The sequence below is a fragment of the Chrysochloris asiatica genome, unplaced genomic scaffold (genome assembly GCF_000296735.1).
Source record: "Chrysochloris asiatica unplaced genomic scaffold, ChrAsi1.0 scaffold00013, whole genome shotgun sequence".
Taxonomy (NCBI): domain Eukaryota; kingdom Metazoa; phylum Chordata; class Mammalia; order Afrosoricida; family Chrysochloridae; genus Chrysochloris; species Chrysochloris asiatica.
This window is the reverse complement of record NW_006408531.1, coordinates 1,449,511-1,476,321: the sequence shown is the minus strand read 5'-3', so window position 1 is coordinate 1,476,321 and position 26,811 is coordinate 1,449,511. Positions and strand designations below refer to the sequence as shown.

The 26,811-nt window shown below is 39.6% G+C and overlaps 1 protein-coding gene across 1 annotated transcript in view; it reads left to right on the top strand.

The window, feature by feature from the left end:
* UTRN (utrophin) overlaps window positions 1-26,811 on the top strand; it is a 574,637-nt gene that overhangs the window by 322,993 nt on the left and 224,833 nt on the right. The window contains 1 exon segment of the mRNA XM_006834702.1: window positions 21,605-21,777. Within this exon segment, the coding sequence (XP_006834765.1) occupies window positions 21,605-21,777 (173 nt within the window).

Sequence of the window (26,811 nt, the reverse complement as noted above, 5' to 3'; positions counted from 1 at the left end):
TTAATAATCTGCATAGTGTTTTGAATCTGTTATACGAATTCTGGGAGTTCTGGTGTGACACTATAGGGTAAGCACTGGACTGCTAATTGTAGGCTTGGTGGTTCAAACCCACCAGCCACTTCTTGGAAACCCTACACAGTGTCCTATGAGTTAAACCACCTCGATGGTACTTTGCAACAAGAACAATTAGAATTCTGAGGGTATTTTGTTTCTTTCATATTACCAACAGTCATCTTAACATTGTAAGATAAGCACTAGACTGTTAACTACAAGGTTGGCAGTTCAAACACACCAGCCGCTCGTAGGGAGAGGGACAAGGGCTCTTTGCTCTGTAAAGATTTACAGCCTCAGGAACTGCACAGGGTCACGATGAATTGGAATCGACTTGATGGCAGTGAGTTTGGTTTTGTTTTCAGTAATCCTTCAGCTGAGTCTAGTGATCAAGATGGGCACCCTCATTTTGGTAAGAGTAGCTAGCAATCAGTGTATTTGAAATCATGAGGCCAATTGTATTATATCATGTGGATCTCTCATTCACTATAAAAGTATTTCCAAAATATTAGTCCAGAAATTGCTTGTCTAGTAGCAGGATTTCTTGAGTATTTTTTTAGCCACTAAAGGTTATGATTCTGATGTCTATTATTTCTTTAATAATTATAGGCTAAGCACTGGGTTACCAGATCACTTTGAACTGCAAGGTCAGTGGTTCAAACTCAACAGCAGCTCCTCAGAAACCCTATATAGGATCACTGTGGGTCAGAACCGACTTGATGGCACTTTAACAACATTCATAAATATTACTTTGGGTATAGTGCTTTTAAAGGACTGTTACTTTATAATTATTCCATAGGTTAACCTGGAAATTCTGGATTTAAATTATGCTTTAAATCCTTGGTTTAGCAATTTTTAATGTATAGGTAAAAACCCTCCTGCTTCACCATCTAGCCCTAATCTGAAGATGAGTGACCTCAGTGTCATATGGCTGCTCAGGGAACATTCTTACCATTACCTTCAGCTGCCAAGCAGGTCGTGTGGTATTCTAAGTACTGACACTTAGATCCTTGAGTAATATGACTGGTTGTATGACAGCATGTGCTTAACCTCTAGGAGACCCATACACTCTCACTCTGCCTGCATTGAGGGGTAGAATCAGACCCATAGTCTAGCTTGGAGGCCAGAACCCAACATGAAAGGAGAAGCAATATTGAGCTTCTCTTGAACACATCAGACCTGATATTCTTTATATTCTTTTGTTTTTTGAGGGGAGAGTGAGGCCACAGTATTTCAACTGATTTGATAAACATTCCAAAATATTTTACTGCATACAATATCACAGTATGAGGCAACGTTAGGAATACTGGATGAAATATGAAGTGCCCATATACTCCTACTCACACAGTTATCATTTAAATAAGCTGCAGTTAACTAGTTAAAGAATAACTTCCCAGAACAAAAAGCCTTTGTGTGCTTCTGTTAGAAAAATGTACCATTGACCAGCCGGCTGTTCTGAATGCTGGTTTCTATTGAGGGCTGATTTGTTGCCATGTCAGACCATCTGGCGCTTTAGCACTTCTGAAACTTTCTGAGGCAAAATGGTCCTTCCTTCATGGCACTTGCCTTCAAATGAATTGGTTCCACCATTTTTAGAATATAGATCTGCCTAAATGTAAATCTCTTATAATTGGGAATCGCCATCTGTTTATTGATTAGTTTTGTGAAATGCATGCTCTTTGTAATATTTTCACACAATTAAAATTAAAGCAAAGCTCCCTCATGTTCCATCGGTGGTGATGGTGACCATTGAGCTGACTCCAGCTCATAATGACCCGATACGTTTGCAGTGTAGACTACTCCATAGGAGTTTCTGGACTGTTTTAAGACACTGCAGTCCCTTAGAAGACACTGTTCTTGTTATCTTCTTATATGTCCTTCTAGAAATATTACATAATTTTATAGGCTTTAACTATATGGAATCATATATTAGTCATCCTTTTGTACATAAACATATACTCGGGCATCATGATGTGCCATGGAGTCAGTTCTGACCCATAGCGACGCTGTACAAGGTTTCCGAGGCTGTAAATCTTTACGTGAGCAGAAAGCCTCGTCTTTCTCCCGTGGAACAGCTGGTAGTTTCAAACTGCTGACCTTGAGGTTTGCAGCCTGATTCATAACCACTACACTACTGAACTCCTTAAACATATACTTTTGTTGTTGTTAAGTGCCGTCGAGTCGGTTCTGACCCATAGTGACCCTGTATAGGGTTTCCAAGGAGCAGCTAGCAAGCTTGAACCACTGGCCTTGCAGTTCAAATGGCTTTGCAGTGTGGCACATTAACCCACAGCGCCACACCAGGACTCCAAAGGAGGTTTTAAATCGTTTGTAGAAAAATTGCATCTTTAATAATTCCATTTCTCCATGTTCTTTTTGCTAGCCCCCTTGTATATTTGATATTCACGCATGTATATTTGAAATTAATTCTCATCAGCACATAAAGCTGTCTATAAACTGTCTCACTTTTCTCAGCAGCTGAACAATGTTCCATTTTGCGAATCTGCCATAATTTATTTACCAGTCACCAAATGATGGACATTTAGATGGTTTTCAGCTTTTTATTGTGTCAAATAGGGCTTAGTGAGCATCCTTGTACATATGTCTTTGTGCACACATTTGCAAATTAAATTCCTAGGAATCGAATTTCTGAGTCAAAGGGCATGTGCATTTTAATGTTTGATGGGTTTTCTAAATTACTCTTTCCATCCCAAAATTTGGCAGTAAAAAAGTCGGCTCTGCTGTTTCTAATAATCTCCACGAAATGTAATGGCTTTAACCTGATTCCATCAAACAGAGGAATTCTTCATTCTGTAATGAACCTATTGATTTTATTATGAGCTGCATAATTCATTGTTTGGGTTCATTGTCTGCAGTGCATTTTATTGGAACATTTTGGGAAAGCAGCAAGGAAATAAATGATGGGGAAGATACACTCCTTGGCCAGAGCAAACCCATCAAAGAAGTAAAGTTATACATACAGAAAGTAAAGGAAGATATGTAGGTTAAAAAACAAGGATAATTGTGTTTGACTTTTGTGGGAGAATAATATTTTTAACTATAAGTGGTTCAGGGGCTAAGTGTATTGACTAGTATTTGGTGAGATGAACCAACTGCCATCTAGTTGATTCCAATTTATGGTAACCCCCTGTATGTCAGAGTTGAACTGTGTTTCATAGGGTTTTAATGGCGGATATTTTGGAAGTAGTCCACCAGGGATTCTCCTGAGGGACATTTCCTTAGACTAAACCAACCGTCCTTTTGGTCATGAGCTGAGTATGATAACCATTTGAATCACTTAGGAACTTGGTGAGATTACTGAAGGTGAATTGTGATTAGGGATTCAGGAACTTATGGGGCATGATTCTGCAGAGAATTCCACATGGGGTGCTAAGCAAAAAGATGAGGGAGATAGTTCAGGGCTGAAGCAGTAACTCCTATAAATGGATGAGCCTGCAAGCTTCAGAGCAACCTTTCTGCTCAGTATTGGAGAGAGAAGTATAGCTGATCTCAGGGGGCTAGTCTGGATCTCTCTAATTTCACCCAGTGTCCAATTCCTTAAATAGATATTCAGAGTATAGAAACAATGACTTCCTATTGCTTTACATGTGAGTGAAAACAGTACCTTCAATTTGTATTTATCTTGACATTTCTATTGTCATTATAATTTGTACTTCAGTTTTGGCTTGAATTTTTAAAATCTGGGTATCTGAGGAAAGTTGGAAAGTCCTTTACTTTGGGGAACCTTTAAAAGAACAATCTTTGCAGACTATGGTATGACATAGTTGCGTGTTCATGGCCTTGCACTGTTAGTAGACATCTGGGATTTCGAAGCATTGGCCACCTGAGCCGTTTCACTCTTGTGTGATGCTGCGTATTTTTAGGAAGGATATGGTCTGAAACATTAACTTTCCATGACATTGTTTTTACTTACTTAATAAAGTTCTTACTGAATCATTAAATATTTTGAAGGTTGCTGAGTGTTGACCCCTGCACCTGGTTGGCTAATTCAGAAGCAGGTCAGCTGGCGTTTCTCTTCCTCAACCCTGACCCCACCCACCCACTCCTCTTAAGAAGAAAAAGCTCTTTGTGCTTTTGAAAATGCCCACTTTATTAGAACCTTTTGGTGATTCGCTATGGAAATTTGTTAAAGGACAGAATCTTGTTCGTATTAATATAATTGTTAGTTCTCCACTCCCACCTGTGCCAAAATAGATGCCATTACTGAGGAGTTCAACACTAAAAATATTTCTTTGTGTACGAATCTCCCAGGATAAAAGCAGAGTTCTTCTTTCATCAGGGGACTCAGGCCTCCGTTTTTTGGGTTGAACTCTCTGCCCTCTAGGGCTGTATATTACTTTAAATAGCTACCAGCTGACAGACTTGGCTGCTGACTGATGTTAACTAGAAAGCCATAATGTATTCAGTGGTCTTCCAGTAATGAAACTACCGTGGCAGTAGACAATGACTTGAAATCTCAGATCATGATTAAGGTCTTGAAGCAATTTTATTTTTGAGATTATTAACTGAAGTTATTTTGAGATTATTAACTGAAGTTAGAAAGGTTTTGAAAAGAAGAATTGTGGATATTTCCTTCACAAGGCATTATAATCGGACTCTTTCCTTGAGTCAAAATGGGACAATAACAACTACATTTTTCTACCATCCCTGAGGCGTATCTTTGAGTAAAGAAAGCCATGATGCACGGATTTATTTGTAACCACCTACTGATCTCCAGATGCTTTGCTTTAGAGACTCCCAGGAAACATTGATTTCTCCTTTCCTTTTTGTTCTTTGCATTGGGCAATATTAGAAGAAACCTGTTAGGTTTTGTATAGAAAACATTCTTTACAGTTTTTAAAAATAAGAACTTTGTGTTTAGTGGAAAGAGTACTTAAAATCCACTACAGGGTTGCTATGAGTCCGAACTGACCCCAGGGCACCTACCAGCAACAGCAGTATGCAGGTGAGAAATAAATTGGGTTTCAACAATCTACACTGCTGTTTTTGCTTATATTTGAATTCTAAAGGATGCCTTACTGCTTTGATGAAATTACCAAATAAGTCTTCTTTTCACCAATTACATGAAAAATAGTTTTGAAGCTTAGTTTTTTTATATTAGTCAATATGTAAAACTTTTTGCTAAAGCCATTTAGACATTGAACCATTCATTTCAGTCATGAGATACGGTTTTTATTAAGCAATTTAGATTTTACTAATTCCATTTTTAAATTTTCCTGTGCTTCTTTGAGGCTCTGTAACCTTCAGGGTCTACCTATCTACGTTTGTGATGTAACTTATTTGGTTAAGGATCCCTGGGATATTCAGTGTTGATCTGTCACAGGTATTGGTAAGATGACGTTTATTCTGCGTCTTGGTGATTAGTGCACAATTTGTTAACACACCAGTTTAAATTAGCATAATGTCAACTACTTCAGATTTCACCATCCAGTGTATTAAGCTTCCCTGGTGATGTATCGCTTTCACTGGAAACCTCTGGGTTTTGTTTAAGTGATTACAAGATTACAGAAGACGGTGTATCCAAAGGTCCTTGGTTAAAAAGAAAAAGAAAGGGCTATGGAGCCATGAAGTACATAGCCAAAGTGACATTTTGCATGCGGAATGTAAACTGAGAAAGTCATACAGAATTTTTGGTTGTTAAGTGCTGTCCAGTCGTTCAGACTCATAGAGAACCGGTGTAGGGTCATTGGATGTATGATCCTGACACTAGCAGCCCAGTGATTATCATGTAGTGCCACACTTGTTGTTGTGAAGTGCCATTGAGTCGGTTCTGACCCATAGCAACTCTATATACAGTTTCCAGGGAGCTGCTGGTGAGTTCAAACCGCCGACCTTGCAGTTCAAACTCATCTAATAAGAGCAACTCTGTTTATAAGATTGGGTGGTGGTTGTGGTTATGTGCCGTGGAGTCAGTTCCGACTCATAGCGACGCTGTACAGGGTTTCCGAGGCTGTACATCTTTACGGGAGCAGAAAGCCTCATCTTTCTCCCGCAAAACAGCTGGTAGTTTAGAACTGCTGACCTTGAGGTTTGCAGCCCGATTTGTAACCACTACGCTACCAGAGCTCTTTGTTTATAAGATTAGGTGACAGTTTAAAAATAAATTACTTTGAATGTTTCCATATGGCTCCACTGAAAGTGTTTTTATTGTTTTTCTTTCTAATCATCTCAAGAGAGATTCATCACAGCTGAGTTTGTCAGGCTGCTAGATTCTGGTGTTTTATCACCGTAATCAAGGAAAATGTGTTAAATGTTCTCTTCTCTGTACCAGCAGACCATGTCAGTTCTGATAGTGGGTATCTGACATTACAGGGAATTCTGGGAAGCATAGTAGTCCGCGCGAGAGAATTGTTTTATAGACTTCTCACTGCAGAATTCCATGTGGGGATTCTTACCTATTCTTTTCCACATCTAGGAATCATGAGTACCTGGCAGGCTAAAAAGTCCCATTTGTCCTCATCTTTTGGAAAGATTTGTTAATATGAAGGATACTGGTGTTTTTCCCTCCTGAAGATTAGCCTTATGCTTTGATCTAAGGCATTTGGAACTCTAATCAATAACGTCATTCTTTGTATAAGAAACTTTGATTTAAACATAAGCATTTACTTTAGAGAAAGACGGGGGCATTCTCTGTTGTTGCAGTTTCTACTTAATTCGTTCATCTGATCCGTGCATGGGGTACTCCGTGTTTGCACATGTCTCTGATCACAGGGTAATACAGCACCATGGGTGGTAGTTGGAAGTTTGCCCAGCTGAGACTCTTTTCTCTCTCTCTTATTTATTTATTTTTGTGGTGGTGGTGGTGGTGGTGGTGATGGTGATGGCGGGTCTTTTTGTCTTGTATTTATGTAAAAAAGTTTATTTGCTGCTGCTGAAACCTCTCAGCATGTGGCCCGGAGCCCTTCCAGCTTGGGTTGAGTGTGGTCAGTATCTGCATATGTTTCTTCATTTCTGATGGTTGGTCATGCTGATGCCAAGACTTTTTAACCCAAACCTTGTAAGAAATATTTCTACTTCTACATTACTGAATAACTATTAGATCACCATATTTGTGGCTCAAATCAATAGATGTCTGTGTATAAATCTGAGTTAGGTACTTGGAGGTGAAACACATTCTGTTAGAAAGCCCATATAAAACCAGTTTGCCCCTGAGGACATGTAGATTTTTATGAATAAATAACAAAACAATTTAAAAAGCTTATTAAATGCTGTATAGATGCGCATATGTAAAACACATGGCATTTTAACACTGATCTGAAAAAATGTAGATGACATGGAAAGAAAAAGAATGGTTTGCAAATCCAGAAAGTAATAACTACATTGTGTTGTTGGTGTACTATTCCCCAGTGGGTTTTTTGTTTTGTTTTCTGTTATTAAATTTCATCTTTCTATATCTGATTAAATGAATACTAACAATTTTTCTATTTAGTTAATTCAAATAACCTTTTAGGTGCTGGATAACTTGATTTTAGGGGTATTTTTTTTCCTTTTTGCTCTATGTCCTGATGAAAAAAAAAAATAAAGCTAGTTCTATGAAGATTAACCTTATTCCTTTTTTGATGGTGTCACCTTCTTTGTTGTTGTTTCCAGTCTGCCTGACTCATAGCAATCCTGTGTAGGCTTTCAGAGAGCAGCTGGTGAATTTGAACTGCCGACCTTGTGGTTTAAACTAACCTTTGAGTCTAGTGCACTTTCCCACAGTGCTATACCAGGACACCTTAGAAGATGTTATATATTTATGATAAAATTCTGCTTGCAATTGAAGAGAAGTATGTCATGTAGATAAATCGTATTTCACATGTAAGTCCCACATGTCAATAACACCCCACCCCCACCCCCCGCATACAGCACATACAGAGTGGGCATAGGAAACTAGCTCATGAGGGGATTGTGCAGCTTGCCAAAAAGCAGAAAGAAAAAAACCCAACCCAACAACAACAAAAAAAAACCATACCAAAAGACACTGTATAACTCATCACTTGAGTAAAAATATGGCTATGTGCCATTCTAAACTTTTACTGGTATACTGAATAGCTACAAAGCAAAAGCAAAATCACATCTTGGCCTTGGAATGCTTAGTTATAGCAGTGCAAAGAATAGATAACTTGGCTTAAAGTTTTTCACTGAAAGTGAGTACACTGATAACTTTGTAGAAAATTACTGTTTTCCTGAGTGCCAGTCATATTTTCACATCAAAATAGAAGATACAGACAATATAACTGATGGCTATTATTCACATTTTGAGTAGTTTTAACTTATCAGTTTTTATGTTAGAAACTAGTAAACTCCCCACATGAATTGGTCCTAAATGACATTCATCGTATCAGTGAGATCAAGGGACTTTCCTTTAAAAGTTTTTTTCCCCATCACTATGATCCTGAAACCTTTATAGAAATAATTAAATCAGCCACGCCTGCTTCCTCTTGTGATTTGTATTGTTTTATACACCCACCCTCGCATCTTTTCATGGGTGGACTTCCATTAGCACATGGATCCTTTGGCCCATTCAGGATTGAGATGTTTTAAGAAATACTCAGCTGAAGAGTGGGCAGAGAAGCCTCCAGGAAGTGGGCGTGAGATTCCCACTTTTACACTGTATGAGGGGTGGTGGAAGGGAGGATGCTGATTCAAATAATAAACAACTGCTGGGAAGGAAAGTCAATTACCACACTGCTGTCAGATCAGCCAGGGGTGTTGCCCAAGAAGCTGAGGCAGTTCTCTCCACTGCTTTCCAGGCTGCAAGCCCTGCTGCTAGAACTTTCTCCAGACAGATGAAGCAACTTTTAAACAACTTACTTCGATCTTTCTGACAGCATCCCTTAGGCTAGGCCGACCTAGGGAAATGGAATGAAAGTAGCTTCGTGGTTACTATAGCAACACAAGCTGCTGGTGTCTGGCAGGGTGAGAGGAGGCAACCTCTTGTCCTGTGTTTTGGTGTTTCTTTAGACCAGAATTGACTCCTCGCTGTTCTCAGCTCCACATACTCATCTCTTTTTGAAAACTGGCTCTTTACCCAGGCTTTTTTTTTTTCTTTCTGAAACCAGTCTGAGTGGAGGAAGTTGGTAATGGTTGGCTCTTTTTTCTTCTCTCATGCAAGTTTCCAGGATATAGCTTCTTTTTTTTTTTTTTTGCCTGCCTGTGTGTAATTGAGAACAAACTTTGAGCTTGAGGCCCAGGAGAGAGCAGTTGTCGCCTGCTGGTCATTAGTGAGGTGTGCCGGAGGGATTCCCGGGCTTCCTAGACTAAAAGGGAGACCATGCCAGCCTCGTGGGACCCAGCTATCAGAACACACAGAAACAGGTCTACTCCGTGTGAACTCTGAAGCCCATGAAACAAGGAAGGTACGGTGGGGTGTCTAAAATGCCCCAGCGCAAGCTACTGTTGCTGATGGACCATGGCCCAAGGGCAAGGCTTGTAAAGGATTTTACCAAGGATTTTAAAGTATAGCCAGGAAGGTACGGTGTGTAGAAGTGAAACGCTGTTTGTCTGAAGGAAGTCGGCCAGAAAGATGTAGTCTCCAAGGGATACCAGATGATGATTGGTCTGAACTTCAGCTTACGGGAATTGTTGACAAAATTTGAAAAGGTATGCAGAACGCAGACTTCACCAATGTACTTTCATCCCCTTCTTCTTTACTTGTGTTTCTTTTTTTTAACCTATGCTTTAGCTTTATGACGTAGAAAGTATTCGATTCAATTATTTCTCATACAAAGAATCTTTCAAGTAAAGAGCACATTTGCCATTCTTTCCTTTAGTCATGAGTGTTTCTCAGGACATCTGTCACTTTTAGAATTTCCCATCCAAACAGCTCCTTTGTACTCAAGGCGGCTGGTAATTGAACGGAAAGGTATTTTGGAAAGAAAACAAAACAAAACAAATCAAAACCAGCAACAAACACTTGCTTTTCCTGCCAGACTCCTACTTCCCGGAGGCAGGGGTCCTGTTCTCCTGGCCCCTCAGCTGCAGACACTGCCCTGCCCTGTCCCCTTTTTGAGGACGCCCTGGGAGTCAGGAGAAGCTGTCTCCCAGTGACCAAGGCTCAGCGCAGTTCAAGCTTTCATTTTTGTGTGTATCTGTTTTAAACATTGAGTGTTTCACTACTTGGATTATATAGTTTGCATTTAGCTTTCCTCCCTTCCCCCCCCCACCCCCCCACCCCATAGGAAGGCTATTAGCATGTGCTAGCATTTTGTCTTGGCTGCCAAACAACCTAACATTTATAGTTAAACAAAACAGAAAATCTCTATGTGCCACTTAGGGGCTCCTGTCCTCTTTAGACTTTGTATGATGCCAAGCACCAATCTTTTTTCAATTTCCAGTCTTTAAAAAAAAAAAAGAGAGAAAGCAAGCAAGCTGAAGTACTCTCTCTCCACATGTGAAAATCAATTATTCATCAGTTGTTAACGGATGTGTTCAGTGAAGGTTGCTTATTGCAAGTACAAATACTATATGCAGTACTGTATTGAGTCTTTAAAGGAATAATGGGCTTTTTCTTATAAATCATAATTGCTAGAGGAAAAAAGACAGAAAACCATGCTATTTGAAAAGTTTGAAAGCTTTTCTAAAACAATTGGAGCCCTTGATTGACTCCTGATTATAGAAATATTGTGGGAAGAGTGTGTAGAAAGGAATTTAGCTCCTCTTGTTGGATGATCCTTCCGGACCAACCCCCCCCAAGCTTACTCCCCCAAGTAAGGATTGTGTTTGTAACACTAGGGGGGCTCTGACCTCTTGCAATTAATACCTTGTTGAGTATCTAAATTCTTGAGGGTAAAAGTTGGTTCCAATTCAGCTTGCTCATCGGTTTGAAGGGGCTGGGGAGGGAGAGAATATCTCCTTTATGGCAGCTGGTAACAGCAGGTGACAAACTTTATGGCCATAATGAGTTCTGTTAGCTTGTTTTGTATAGGTTTTATCTTGTTTATTTCTAAAAAGGGTATAGGGCATCCATGGCATGAATAATTCACTCCTCACCACTCCTCACACCCCCTGAGAGGCATTAATTGTGGATAATAGCTGGACTTTGTATGGTAATTGCTGTATTTAGTCTTAAAAGCCTAGTCAGATACCAGAGGCTAGTAACTGACCTCAGCCCTTGTTGTTGTTAAGTGCCTTTCAGTTAGTGACCCTACATAGGGTTTCAGAGAAGCAACTGGTGAGTTTGAACCGCTGGCCTTGCAGTCCTGTGCAGTATCCATCAGCACCACTTCAGAACCATCATGGCTGGAATATCTAACTCTGTGGTACCAGGGTCCATGTGTGGGAGGGCAGGGACTTCAGCCCTAGTACCCTTGTATTCACAGAGTTAGTGTTTTGGTCATAATGGTAGTATGTGTCCTCTTTTAACTCCTAAAGCTTGAAGATTTACAGATCTCTCATTCTTTGTTGTTGTTATTGTTAAGTGCCCTGGAGTCTATCTCGACCAATAGCAACCCTGTTAAGGAGCTCTGGTAGTGTAGTGGTTATGAATCAGGCTGCGAATCGCAAATGCAGCAGTTTGCAACTACCAGCTGTTCCATGGGAGAAAGATGAGGCTTTCTGTTCCCATTAAGATTTACAGCCTCGGAAACCCTGTATGGGCTCGCTGTGGGTCGGAACTGACTCCACGGCACATAACCACCATAGGGTGTCCAAGGAACAGTTGGTGGGTTTGAACCGCCAGCCTTGGGGTTAGCAGTCCATTGCTTATCCTGCAGTGGCACACCAGGCCATCTCTCATTCTTATTTGTTGACTTGATAGTAAAAGAAGGGTAACTGGTTTACTTTCTTGCCAAATAATTGGTTTGGGATGCATTTTTGGAGAGTGTAGGGAGCAAGTAGATAAAGGTCAAAATTCAGAGAAACAATCCTATTACTTTCCCCAGTCAGAAGATGCTCATATGTTTGTTTTTATGTGAGACTTCTTATAAAAATTGATGTGAAAGTTAATCTCTTTCAGTTTTAGGAACTTGTCATGGATAAATGTATTTTTCTCTAAGTCGGGTCTTTTATAAAAGTCCTTTGCATAATTTTGTAAAAGCTATCCCCCTGCGTGTAGCCTATATTCATTGATTCCTTGCCAGGACGTTTCCTGATATTACAGAAAGCTATCAGCGCCTCACACTTCTTAAATACAACTACCTTCTCCCCAGCTCCAAAAGAGAATGCCACTTCTAGGAAAACACCTGAGCCTACCTTAATAATGGGGTCCTGGGATGATGCTGTGGATTAATGTGCTGGACCACACAGCCAATTTGAACTGCGAGGTCGGCAGTTCAAACCCACCAGCTGCTCCTGCTGCTTCTCAGAAACTCTGTACAGTTTCCCTATGGGTCAGAACGCACTCTACAGCACTTAACAACAACACCTTCATAACGCAAAAGCCAGAGGATAGCTTCAGAAGCTGAGTAACATTTCTGTGCAAAGAGAAATCCTTTTTTTCTCTAGATAGGATTCCACTGGACTGTTCCTTTCCTTTGAATTAGTGATCTGTTTCTAGGGAGAGTACTAGCCTTCGCAATTTTATACTTTTAAATTTTTGTTAAAGTGTTGTAATTATTCTGTGTGATTGTGTGTGTGTGTGTGTGCTGTCTCAGCATAAAAGTAGTTTTACTGTGTTATGAATGCCGTTTTAGGGTTTACACCATTGCTGAGATTGTTGAGTGCTGAGAAGTCGGTTCCGATCATAGCAACCAGAATGAAACACTGCCTCACAGTTGTTATGTTTGAGGTGACTGTCACAGCCACTGTGGCAATCCATCTTGCTTGGAGTCATTCTCTTTTTCATGGACCCAAATACTGACATATTTGGTAGTTGGTGTTCAAAATAGCCAAGAGGTGGATCTTCCAAAAATGATTGGTCTGGAAAGTTGTGGGCTTGTCAAATAATTGAAATTACCATGGGAAAACAGCAATTCTACATAATTTAAAGGCATAAGTAAATTGCCATATATAAATTGAAAGAGATTTTCTGATATTTTGTGATACGAGGGTAAGTCAATCAAAACTTATTCACACTCCAATTGTATTAAAATGCCTGTCTGTGGCTGATGACAACATTGAGCAGTCACGTGAAGTAATTCTGTCGAATAGATGAGTGACAGTGAATTATGCGGCAAATCATCCATGGTTCTGCCTATGAAATAATCCAAGACAGACTTTGGTTTCGGAAAGTTTGTGCGAGATGGTTACCAAAGCAACTCAAGGAAGAGCCTAAACAGAAGTGTTTGGACATCTACAAACAAAATTTGGACTGATACTCGAAGGGAGGTAAAAGTTTCTTAGAAAAATCGTTACTGGTGACGAGGCATGGATTCATCACTATGAGCCTGAGAGTAAATGGCAGAGTATGGAATGGAAATATCCTCAGTTGCCTACCAAGAAAGACTTCAAAAGTTAACCATCAGCTGGAACATTGATGCTTACCACTTTCTGGGATTTTCAAGTTCTATTATTGGAAAAGGGTTCAGCAATCAACAGTGCTAGCTACAGTGAGATTCTCACTAAAGAGCTGAAGCCTAAACTTCAGAGTAAATGCAGAGGACTGCTATCCTAGGGCCTTGTGATCTTGCATGACAGTGCACATCAGCACACTGCTGCCCACACTACTGACACCGTACAGAGACTTCATTTCGAGGTGTTAAACCATCCTTCCTATAGTCCTGATGTTGCTCCATCAGACTTTCACTTGTTTGGTCCCCTGAAAGCAGCCCTTTGAGGACATCAGATTGACTTCTGATGAAGAAGTGAAGACAGGGGTGCATTTGTGCTCTCAACTCAGCCAAAAACATTCTTTAATAAGGAACTAGGAAAGCTTGTTTGGAGATGGACAAAGTATGTTGAAAAGCAAGGAGATTATGTTGAAAAATGATGCATTAGTCTCTTCTAAAAGTTGATTAAAATGAATTCTACAGCCAGAGTGTGGATATTTGTTGACTCACAGTTGTATTTTGTAATTTTATACGTCAGTTGTTTTATGATTTCATTGGATATCCATTAATAGGGATGTGTTTGGCACATGTTTGAGCTGTGTAAATCTGGTTTTCTTATTTTTAAATATCCCAGGATTATAGTTGCACAGCATAAGGTTACATTGCAGTTGTTATTCACTCCGGTTTTACTGGAACCAGAAGAGACTGGTGTCTCTTCTGTGGGAGTCCGTAGGTATCCAGGAGGTGTTGTCTACATTTCCTGTAAGGTGGCAGCTCTCTAAGCATCCGGAAACCCCAATTGGAATGAAACATGTGTGCCTTGGAGTGGTATCTAGGGAGGAGGCTGAGTCTGGAACTCCGATCAGGGAAGTCTGACCTTGTGGCAAGCTGTTCTTGTCATCACGATGGCTCTTACCATCTAACCAAGTCTTTAAAGGTAAACAGTTGCACTGTAGGATCAGTACTGGGCTGGTAACCAGAAGGTCAGCAGTTCAAGCCCACCAGAAACTCTCAGAAACCCCATACAGGGTCACTGTAAGTTGGAACTTACTTGACGACACTTAACAACAACAAGAGTTGTGACCAGTACACGGAGTGACTGTCTTGAGGATTCATACTTGTAGTTAACTTGAGGCAGAGGTTTGGCCCAGCAAAAATTTTAATCGCTTTCATTTATTTGGGTGAATATACCCACAGGAAAACATAAATCAGCCCGACAATCTCCATGTATCCATTTCAAGACCAACAGAAGGTTGATCCCTAAGCTATGATTTCATTGTGTTAGCAGCCTGACTTTAATGATATTCTCCTTGAAAGTACTTCATTGGACTTCCTACCTGATGGCTCTCACAGCAGCCCACATGCTGTCATATACCTGAGCCATTTCCATCTTGCTGTTATTTTACTTACGAATTATGAAGGACAGAGTCTTTGGCATTTATAGTTTATTGACGTTTTGAATGACTGTTGCCTTTTATTTACTTACTAATGTAGATGTGCTACCAGATGGCTAATAATGGTAATTCTCTTAAGTAGTTTGTGTGTGTGTGTGTATGTGTGTGTCTGCATCGCACCATCCTCTTGGCAAATCCTCTTTATAGTGACCACAGAGTGAAACCATTCAAATCTAAATTTCCTTGATTTCATTTGCTTCCTTTAGGATGACTGTAATTTTTAAATTTAGAATTTGAAGCTGTTTTACAAGTCCATTTGCAATATCTAAAGTTAAAACAAACGTGCCTTAGAAGAGACTCAGTAGGCTTCCAATTCCGAGGTCTGCTTATTTACGTGATATTTAGAAAATATTTCTGAAGGAGCGTCTGGGGAGGATACTATTTACCAGGCATTGAGTTCCGTGCAGTCATGGATAAAGAACAAGGTAGACCCTCCCCTTGTTAATTTGATTTCTTTATTTATAAATTCTGCTTTAGTCTAAATGATACCACTTTCTGTTGTCTGTCTAAATTTGATTCCAAAATTATTAATTGTTGTTGTTTTTGCTGTTGCTAAGTGCCATTGAGTTGGTTCCGATTCATAGTGACCCTGTATAGGGCTTCCGAGGAACAGCTGGTGGGTTTGAACTGCTGACCTTGCACTTCACAGTCCAGTGCTGATCCTACAGCACTACACCAGGAATCCATGGTTATTAATAGAGAAGTTAAAATCTGTCGGATTATTTGTTGGGGTGGGAATAGGGATAAGTAGTTTATAGAATAAACGAATTAAATAATAAAATTGAAACTAATAAATTGAAAAAAATAAATCATTCATTGCATCTACTCAGTATTCTAGATACCTTACAACCTGTCTCATAGACAAATGATATAAACTAAGGCACAGTGAGCTTTGTTGGTGTTACTTGGTTATTCTGTTTTACTTAGGTTGTTGTTGTTAAGTGCCGTTGAGTTGATTCGAACCCATAGTGACCCTGTATAGGTTTCCAAGGAGCAGCTGGTGAGCTTGAACCACCGAACTTGCAGTTCAAATAATGTTGCACTCTGACGCATTAGCCCACACCAGGTCTCCTTTTACTTAGGTAGTATCTTTTTAAAAAATATGGCTCCTGATTTTCAAAACCTAAGGCTTTGGCCGAATTCCTACTGGGCTCTTGTAATCAATTCTAAACTGTCTATGAATTCTGGTCTGACTTTTGAAAGGAGCAGTGGATGTATTTTCCCCTAATGGCTGACTTTGTATATTTAGCTTGCCCTTTGGGATATGGTAGGGAAGTTGTTTCTAACCTTGCTTTTTCTCCATCAGGAAAGGGGTCAGGAAAAACATTGCTGTGGCCATGTGGCTGGCTGGCTGTGTGCCATGGAGTTGGTTCCGACTCATAGCGACCCTGGACAGGGTTTCTGAGGCTGTGAATCTTTACGGGAACAGAACGCCTCATCTTTCTCCCATGCAACAGCTGGTAGTTTTGAACTGCTGATCTTGCGGTTCGCAGCCTGATTTGTAACCACTACGCTAGGGTTAGGTAAATATGTGATGCAAAAACAAACCACAATTATGTCAACAAGTCCAAAGAGGATGAGTCAATACTTGTTGAAGGCTTCTTGGTGTCACTCTCTCCATCTCTTTACTATCAGTTCTGCTCACTGAATCTGAAGAAACATGTTCGCTCTTATAATTCAAGCTTATTATTATAATACATTATTATTGGATGTAATAAAGAAAAAGTGTTGACATACATTCTACAGTTTAAATACAATATCTTTATGTTGTTAAGTGACATCAAGTCTGTTCTGACTCATAGTGACCCTGTGTAGGATTACTGAGGAGTGATTGATGAGCTTGAATTTATGGCTTTGCAACTCAAACCAACTATGTGGTCTAGTGCTTATCCTATAGAGCCATACCAGGACTCTTAATTTGAGTTGTTGTTATTGTTAAATGCCATCCAGTCTGTTTCGACTCATAGCGACCCTGTATAGGATTTCCAAGGAGTGGTTGGTTGGTATGAACTGCCGACCTTACGATTTTGGTAGTGGGTTTTATTTACAAAAAGACAAATTGTGGTCATTGTGAATTTCTGTGAACCCTTGTAGCCACCTTCTGGAATCCATACTAAATATCTGCCTATATGTTATCAAAAGGAGCTCTGGTAGTGTAGTGGTTACGAATCGGGCTGCAAACCGCAAGGTCAGCAGTTCGAAATTACCAGCTGCTCCATGGAAGAAAGATGAGGCTTTCTGCTCCCGTAAAGATTTACAGCCTCGGAAACCCTGTACAGGGTCGCTATGAGTCGGAACCGACTCCACGGCACATACCATAACATATGTTATCAATAGTGTTTTATTTGAGAGAGAGATGTATATATTCTTATTTTCGATCCCAGTTTTTCTTTGCTTTCTACATTGTTAGATGGTGCATTTCAAGTGAATCCTTCAGCTTGGTTTTCAAATGTTAGTGTAGCTGCTTGAATATCTTGCTGGGGCCACAGGAGTTACTTAGTTACATGGTGGTAAGAGTCATTGCTTCTAGATGCACCATATTTCCATAACTCATTACCAGTAGCCATTTTATGTTGTGACCGTGGTAAGCATTAGTAGGACCAGATCTCCCCACTGTCCAGTAAGTGAGCAAGAGCTCACACCCTGCTTCCTGAAGCTCTAATTTATGCTAGCACTTGATACGACATCAGGGTCATGGTCAGACAACCTCCCATGCTGGCATCTTTATTTTAAAACCTGTGAAGCAGCATGATTCATTCACTGTTTAATTCTCAATTTCCAGGATGGGGAGGGGGAGGGAGAGTGCTTCGCTAGAGTTTTGCAGAACGGTCTTCTAAAGAATTTTAGATTCACTTATTAAAAATGTTAAATGAAGAGATTAAACAAAATAATCATTATGTCTTTCCAGTTCTTTAAATCTGATAGTTTTCCTGACACCACAGTGGTTAATAAATCCCTTAATCAAAATGGTACTTATTCATCTAGTCATTGATGCATCCATCCATCCATCTATCCATCCATCCATCCATCCATCCATCCAGGCTGTTAAGTGCTGTCCAGTCGGTTGTGACTCAGTGACTCTGTATAAGGTTTCCGAGGTTTTACGTCTTTGCTGGAGAAGAAGGCCTCATCATTTTCCTGTGGAGCGGCTGGTGGACTGACACTGGGGACCTTGTGGTTCTCAGTCCAGTGCTTATCATATAGAACGATAGCACTTTCTATCTGCCTCCCTCCCTATGTTATACTAGGCTTATTTTATGTAGCATGTCATGGAGATGCAGAAGAAATATTAAGGTCATTTTCTGTCTTTAGGAGTTCTTGGTCTACTTGACCAAGTGCTAAATAAAATAGTATTTGGTGGTTTCCTTTTCTTTAGTCAGTTTCTGGTTGTGAATTTTCTTCCTAACTTTTTTTTTTTTTTAATTTTTATTATGAATTGAGTGGTAGTCTACATGGGAGAACATCAGTTTTACACTCATTGTTTCATTGCCTTGATAACAATCTCTTCTGTGCATCATCATTCAACAGTATTTTCACTTCTATTATTCCCTCTGTTTTTGTTTTTGAGGGGGGAAATATACATAAAAACACTCAGGAGTATATAATCATTACAACAACCAAAGAGCACATTCTGCAAGCCTGCCTCCTGGATGCCAGCACACAGTCTTTCTCTTTCCATGAGTTTAGAGTCTTCACCTGCTCTATTTCTCCATGCCCTCATCTCTGCCTCCATCTCTGGTATCTTTTCCTAACTTTTGATGGAAAAAAAATCACAACCAGAAACCTAAAATGGTTTTCCATATAACGAAAGTTAACATTCCAATGGGAGTATATGAGCACCAACAATTACCTAAAACTTTTTAGTGATACTTACAAATCATTGCTAGACTAGGTAGGCAACCCTGTTTTCCTCCATTTGTCACGGTGGTTGGGTTGGGAAAGATAGCATTTGCTTCTTGCTCTTGGTGTCCACATTTTGGGATACCATTGTGGAATAGTGTTGGGAAACTTAAACTATTTCTAGGTATTAATGAAGTTCTGCCTTTCTGCTTCTCTTGAATATAATCAGAGCAATAGGAGTGGCTACTTCAAGATACTGTGGCAACTTGAAATTGCCTTGGGATTTTACGTGTGGTTCATGGCAATGATGTTTAGGATGCTATACAGGAAAACGGAGGTTGTGCTCATATGTTGTTGAACTTCTTGAGAAGGAGGACTATTATACACATATACAGTATAAGATTAGAAATGTTGGAAATTTTGTCTGATGATCTTTTAATGTATCCCGTTGGATGAAATCCCAGTGAATTTGAGGATACAAAAATAAGACACTTTCATCCCAAAGAATAGAAACTATGTTGTCCAGGAGATGATATCAAAGAACCTTTCAGCAGAATTTTTTTCTTTGTAACTGAAAACTTCTTTTTAAAGCTTCCCAAACTGAGATTATAATGAGATTGCCATTTCCTGAGCAGAATGTTACTCATTGTGAGAACCTTGCTCTGTTCTTGCTCTGCTCCTGGTCAGTATCCACTTGATATTGAACAATCTCAGGGTGGAGCTTCCAGTGAAATACAGACAGATTTCACAATCTTAAAGTCTGTTCAGTTGTTGTTACGTGTCCTTGAGTTATTTCTGACTCATGGCGACCCTGCAGAGAGAGAGTTTCCAAGGAGCAGCTGATTGGTTTGAACCCCTAACCTTGGGATTAGCAGTTTAGATCTTATTTCTACAGCATCACATCCCTGGGGAAACTTAATTCTTTGTGTACCTTTATCATACTTTGCAGATGGACCTGATGTGACTTTGTCATTAGGGTCAGAGAAGCTCAGGGAATTGTTAGTTTGGACCATGTGTCTTTCAGAAACTATTTAAACTTTCCATGTATTTCCCCCCACTTCTAAGATCTGGCTTTGTTAGTTTCCCCCATTTCATTAAGAGTTAGAATATGAGAATTCCACCCCTCAGCTTCATGTGAGCAACAGTTTCCTCTCAGGTGCCTGGGAGTTTGTAAGATGTAAAAGATCCCTTCCTGCTGGTTCTTCTGGCTAGTGTAGGCCTGTGGGTAATTGAGGAGAGAGATCATTTAGATTTGGTCCCTCAGTCTTGGTTTCTGAAGGAGTGAATTTCAATGAAGAAGAATGTTCTGAGTATCCAAAGAAATTTTACCACTGCATTTAGAATGAGAGGAACCAAAAAGAGTGGGTCCAATAAAGGAAAACTTGAAATGGGTGCAAAGCATACAGTATTTACTGTTCTCCTTTTACTAATTCAGATTGATTGCCTGTAAGGTCATATTTTTATTTCTGCAGTAAATTGTTTAATATCCATTACCAGTTAATGCAATGGAAACTCATACCATACCTTCATGACTGCTCCTGATATCTGTTTCTTCATTTGTAAATTCATAAAAGTTTGTGACTGTCACACCTTTCTGTTGCTTCCATTTCATTCAGAAAGGATGATTGCCAAATTAATATAAATAGTTATTGTGACAATATTGTCATGGATTAGTTGTAAAGTAAAATTTACAAAACCTTTTTTTTTTAATCTAAAATAAATTCTTATATTTAGCTACTTATTCATAACCCAGGTTTTTTTGGTAGAAGTTTTTGAAAACACAGAGAACATGTTTAAAAAGAAAAAGGAAATCACCTTTAATTCTTTTATACAGAGACTGCACTGTTTTGTTTCTTTGGTATTACAGTCTTAATGTATCTGTGTGTTTCCTTATCCACTAATACATATGGCAATTTAAAACCAGCTTTGAAAACTTAACATCATCCTACATAGGTTTGCATTCTTTTTGAGAAAAATATTGTCATTGATGTAGTAGAGAAACTTCTGTTTTTTCACATTAAAATCAATCACTGTAATGGGATAGTACATGAATCTTTCTAGGATGGATAGTTTGAAGTTTTAGGCTTTTACTACAGATTACGAAGATATTTCCTAAAAATACCTGAACCAGTTTTAGCATTAATTTTTAGTAATGATCATTTCATTTATTCAGCACCCAAATTTATTTTGTAAAAATGAAGTATTTTTCTACTTAATAGGCAAAAATGAAGTACTAACATTCATCTGACTGATACATGAAATTTGGATTATAATGCATTAAATTTTTAAGAAATAGAGGATGATGTCATTGTTATACATCATTAGTCGATTCTAACTCATAACTAACGTCAGAATAGAATTGCTTAAAGGAATTCCTAAACTGTGATCTTTCTGGGGAAGTCCTTGGATGGTGTTGTAGGGTAAGCACTTGTTTGTTAACCACAAGGTCAGTGGTTCAGACATACCAGCTGCTCCTCAGAAACGTATAAAAGGTTGTTATGAGTCCAGATCTACTCCACAGCACTTAACAACAACAACAGACCTCCAGCCTTTTTCTCCCAAAGAGCCACTCGTGGGTTTGAGCCTTTTGGTTAGCAGTAGAATTTTAACCAGTGGGCCACCAGGGATCCTTATTTGAAAGCTTAAAAGCTATTAGTTGCAATGTAATAATAATATGACTACTTGAGTGTCTTACCTTTTAAGGGGAAATTAACTTTTTTGCCTAAAACCAACTCATTAATGGTATATAAAATAATTAAGCTGTATATTGAAAACTCAAGTTATGTTGACACTAATGCAAGACATCTACATTATCTTTTTCCTTTTTAGGACATCCAGGCGGAAATTGATGCCCACAATGACATATTTAAAAGCATTGATGGAAACAGACAGAAGATGGTAAAAGCTTTGGGAAACTCTGAAGAAGCTACTGTGCTTCAACATCGACTAGATGACATGAACCAAAGATGGAACGACTTAAAAGCAAAATCTGCTAACATCAGGTCAGAACAGTCAATATTCTAATAAAAATAATGTTGGGGGGTAGACTTTTGTGACTGTTGGATATCAAAAAGGGGGAAAATAATTTTTTAAATGAACATTTTAGTAAGAAGTCCTAGTGGTGTAATGGTTAAGTGCTGTGTTGCTAACTGAGAAGTCTGTGGTTCACACCAGCCAGTAGCTCCATGGGAGGAAGATTTAGCAGTCTGCTCCTGTAATGATTTATAGCCTTGGAAACCCAATGGGGGCAGTTCTACTCCGTCCTATGGGCTTTGCTGTGAGTCGTTATTGACTTGAGAATAGTGGATTTGGATAATAGTTTGAACGCCACAAATTTGCATAATATTTTAAACCTAATTATTATGTTACCAAGGAGCTCTGGTACCATAGTGGTTATGAATCGGGCTGCGAACCCCAAGATCAGCAGTTCGAAAGTACCAACTGCTCGGCGGGAGAAAGATGAGGCTTTCTGCTCCCGTAAAGATTTACAGCCACGGAAACCCTGTTCAGGGTTGCTATGGGTCAGAACTGACTTGATGGCACTTAACAACAACAACATTATGTTACCAGTATGTGGTAATTATTGAATGTTTACCCTATTGAAATCATTATGTATTCTTTTATTAGAACTAAAAAGTCTTAGGTGGAAGGTAAAATCCTTTTCTTAATGAGGAAAGGGAGACTTAACGAACACATGGAGATTGCCATGTTTTGAGGTAATAAGGACTAAGCTAGATTTTTTTTTTTTTTTTGGCTGTAAAAGGAAGGTTTCTTGTTTTCATTTGGGCCACAGCTTGGGAGAAAGGGGCTCCAGGGTAGTGGCACTGCTGCATCTGTGGCTGGAGAGAGAGTTTCAGGCAGAAGATCTGAGGATGGCAGAGGGAGATGGAAGGCGCCTTACATTTGCCAGGCTTTGTAGACTCCTTGTTGAGTCTGAGGGTGAGGCTCTCAAAGAGATATTCACCTAGCTCTGCCTGGTGGATGGCCGCTCTGTGGAGGTTGGTCAGGTGGTCACCCATCTTCTTGATAGTTTTCACCTCCTCATTGAGGGAATGGTTCTCCAGAAAGTCACAGAGGTGAGATGGGTCTGTGTGGGTATCACCCAACGAATGCAGATTCAGAAGAAACTGGTTCAGGTTTTTCTCCAGGTCCAGGGTGGCTTCCATGGTGCCCAGGGTTCTTTACCACTCTTCTTGGGATGATTTCTGCATTGCATGTGCTGGAAGAGGGTGTGGCGCCATGCTGGTTTTTCTGTTTCAAGAGATGCTGGCACCCTCAAACTTTTCCTTCCCTAACTTGCGAAAAGTGAATCTCAAGCTTTTTGACTCTTGGCAATGAAATTTTTTTACTGTATTATGCTGTTTGATGTCTAATTTGAATATGTATATAAAGAAATTATCTCTCTAAACCCTATGTTGTTGTTGTTGCTCAGTGTCTTTGAGTCGCTTCCAACTCATAACAACCCTAAATGGGGTTTATGAGGAGTGGCTGGTTAATTTGAACTACCGACTTGGCAATGCAAACTGACCTTGCAGTCCAGTGCATTATCCCACAGCACCACAACAGGACTCCATAAACCCAGTACAGGGTCACTGTGAGTTGGAACTCATCTGACCACACTTAACAAAACAAATGGATACTAACATGGGAACATGATGAGTCATGGAGAGGGTAGAGTAAAATAACGGTGGACTAGAAGACCAGATGCTGATTGGTAGAGGACCGTCCAAAGAAGAATGACAGCAATATTGTTGTAGGTCAAACTTCCTAGAGGATGACTAGTTCCGTACTGAGTATAATTTGAAGGGCAGCTGACTAAAGGCCATGTTATTGAGCACAATTTCAAAAGAGGGATATTGACCTATGTCCCTTTCTTTTAAGGTTCAGAAGCTGTTTGAAAAGTAAACAACCTTGAAATCAATCGGTCTTGAATTTAACTCTTTGACTTACTCTTGAATCCTGGGCAAGTTACTTAGCTTCTCTGACCTGTAGTTTTCTCAGTTGTAGAAATCAGAATATAAATTTTCAGTCCATAAGGTTGTTGTGAAGGTTGATTAGGATATCTGTGTAAAAGCTTGTCCAATGTGACACCGACTTTAGTTTTTTTGTTTTTGTTATTTTTTCACAATAAAAGGACCCATTCAATCTATTTCTTCTGCCTTCTGATTTTACAGAATTAATCCTAAAGAACGGAGCCCTGTCAGGGTGGCGTTTTGGGCTAGGCATTGTTGAAGTTATAACTGCAGAGTCAGCAGTTTAAACCCACCAGCCACTTCAGAGAGAAAGATGAGCAAATCTTTGCTCTTGTAAAGATTTACGGTCTCAGAAACCTTATATAGGGTTTCTATGAGTTTAAATCAACTCAGTGGTAATGTGTGGTTTTTGTTTGCTTTTTTCCTGTCCAGACCGCTTTACTGGTGAGTTCTAACAAACACTCAGAGAAAAGCTCAATTCTGCTCAAACTATTACAGGGTATAGAAAAGGATTGAATGCTAATCAATTCATTTTATGACATCAGCATAATTACCAAAAATGACAATGACATACCAGTATTTCTCTTGAACATTGACACAGTCTCAATAAAATCCTAGCCCAAAATCCAAAGCATATCAAAAATATGTATCTCATTACCAGGTGAGATTCATTCATACCAGGTGTATAACGATGGTTCAACATTACAGAAACGATAACCTTGTTCTTGTTACCAGGGGTTTGTTCAGAGTCTTGAATGGTTATCTTCTTGTCTTTCATAATGTTAGGGCAATTGTCTGCCAACAGCTCTTCGACTATCTTTTCTGTGCTTTTCTTTGTCTCATCCTGTTCTGGAATTTCAGTCACCCATAGGTTATTCCTCTTTATGTTGTCCCATATGTATCTCAGACTTTCTTCAGATTTTTTCATGATTTTTTCTCAGCTTTTAGCTTACTGGTATTGAGAGATTTATCTTTAAGCTCACTAATCCAGGCATCCATTGATTCAGATGTACTCCTTTGTCCTTTCAACATATTGTCCATTTGTGAAATCTTAGTATTAATCCTCTGGATTAATTGCAGGTTTTATATTGTCTCCAATTCGTTATCTATTTTGTTTGATCATTCCTGCATTGTTTTCTTGAATTCTTGTTTTCCTGTGCCTTCCTGTCAATTCTTAGATGTACCTAAATATCATTCTCTTTTAATTCTTTTTCAGATTGTTTCAATAACTGTTTTGGGCTCAAAAATATTTTCTACATCTGCCATTTAATCAACTTGTTTGAGCTACTATGTCTTAATTTCTTCATGTGAAGAAATCGTCTGCTGTTTTTGAGACATTGTGATGTTGTTGTATTCAGTTGATGATGGTACGTTTGTGCATTTGTTAGGCAATCACCAGCTGCCTCCTGGTGGGTGTGATCAGGAGGTGAAACTGTGAACTATTCTCTATGTGTTTTTTATACAGTTCCATTTAGTATGGATTTGGCTGATGTTGGTGTTATTGATACAGTGTATAGCAGCTGGTATTGGCTTTTGCCCATTAGGTAGAACTGTAAGGGGTACGGTTTTGCCTGGGTTATATGGCTGCAGTTGCTGTTGCTTGTCAAGTGAGACAAGAAGAGGAAACACACAAGAGAGAAGGAAAACAAACACAAACCAGCAAACAACAGTGAGAAAATAAAAAGAGTAAAGAAAGAAAGAAAAAAACAGACAACAGCTAGCAAAAGAACTCAATAACCAGAGAAAAGATGGTGACGAAAATAAAATAATGCAAAGAGAAAAGAAAAAGAACAAAGACCTAAACACAATTAATGGAAATAAATGTGTAAAAGGGAAAGAGACCAGAGAGTAATAAACAAACAAATAAATAAAGTAGGATCAAAAAGAAAAAAAGCAAAGGAAAGCAGCAGCAGTGGTTGGGAAACAGAAGCAGGAAGAAAAAGAAGAAAAAGTGAAAGGCAGATAGAAAGGAGAGAAAGCAAGAGAGAAAGTTAAAGGAGATGGAATGAAGAAACAAAACCAATAGGTCAAATAAAAACAGGTCAAGTGCCAAAGGAAAGAATTTTAGGGTCTTCTGCCAGCCATAGACCTCACTTCATGGGTGGGTTACGAATTGGATGGTGACACTCAACCCTACATGGAGTTCTTGTAGAGCTAGGTGTTGTCTGTTCTAGGCATCCAATCCGGATCTAGTTTGTACAGACCTCCAAGCAGATGGAGTTTCGGGGTATTTCTTCCCCAAAGGGGAGCCAAGGGTAACAGGTCTCTCTAATCCAGAGTGCTACAGGTCTGGCATTGACCACACCTGATTCCAGGTTCCAGGGTTGGTACTACTAGCTCTTCACACATTTTGATGTGCCTCTGACAGCTTGGAGATCAGGACCTTTCCTGGGAGTGTACTTAGATGGGGACCAGCCACCCCTCTAGTCCTCTAGGGTAATTTGGAATACACGAAGAAAAGAATAAAAATAAAATTTGCCCCTTTCTGTCCACCAGTAAGTGGTATGCCTCTGCACCACTTACTGCCATCTTGCCTTCAAAGTCGCCTGTAAAAGTTCAAGATGAACACACCACAGCTGGCTCAGTCATCAGCACAGATCAGCAGTTTGTTTGTTTTTTCCCCCTTCTTGTCCCTGGCATCAGTTCAGCTGCTGCTTCTAGTGAGGGCTAGTCTAGGGCTGGCCAGAGCTGATTCTTCAGATCTGGATCAGGGTCTGCCGAAACAGGGTCAATGAGGACAGCTCCCCCTCCTGTAATGGGGCCCATTCTGAGGTGCTCACTTACATACAGCTCCCTCTGCTGCATGGAAGTGGTAGCTTCCCTGGGTGTCTGTGTGTGGGGGTGCCGATCTTACCTCTGGTCATAACAGGAGTATAGGGAACAAGAAAAATATTGCACCTTTTTCTCTGCAAGCCACAGGTATGTTTCTGCAATACCAATCACTTTCCTTGTCTTTGAAGCTGCTCACAAAAGCTCAAGATGACTGTGTTCATCCAGTGCTGGCTTATATCATCAATCTCTCCTTAGTTTTCAGTCTGCTCACCTCTGTCTCCTAATAGCATG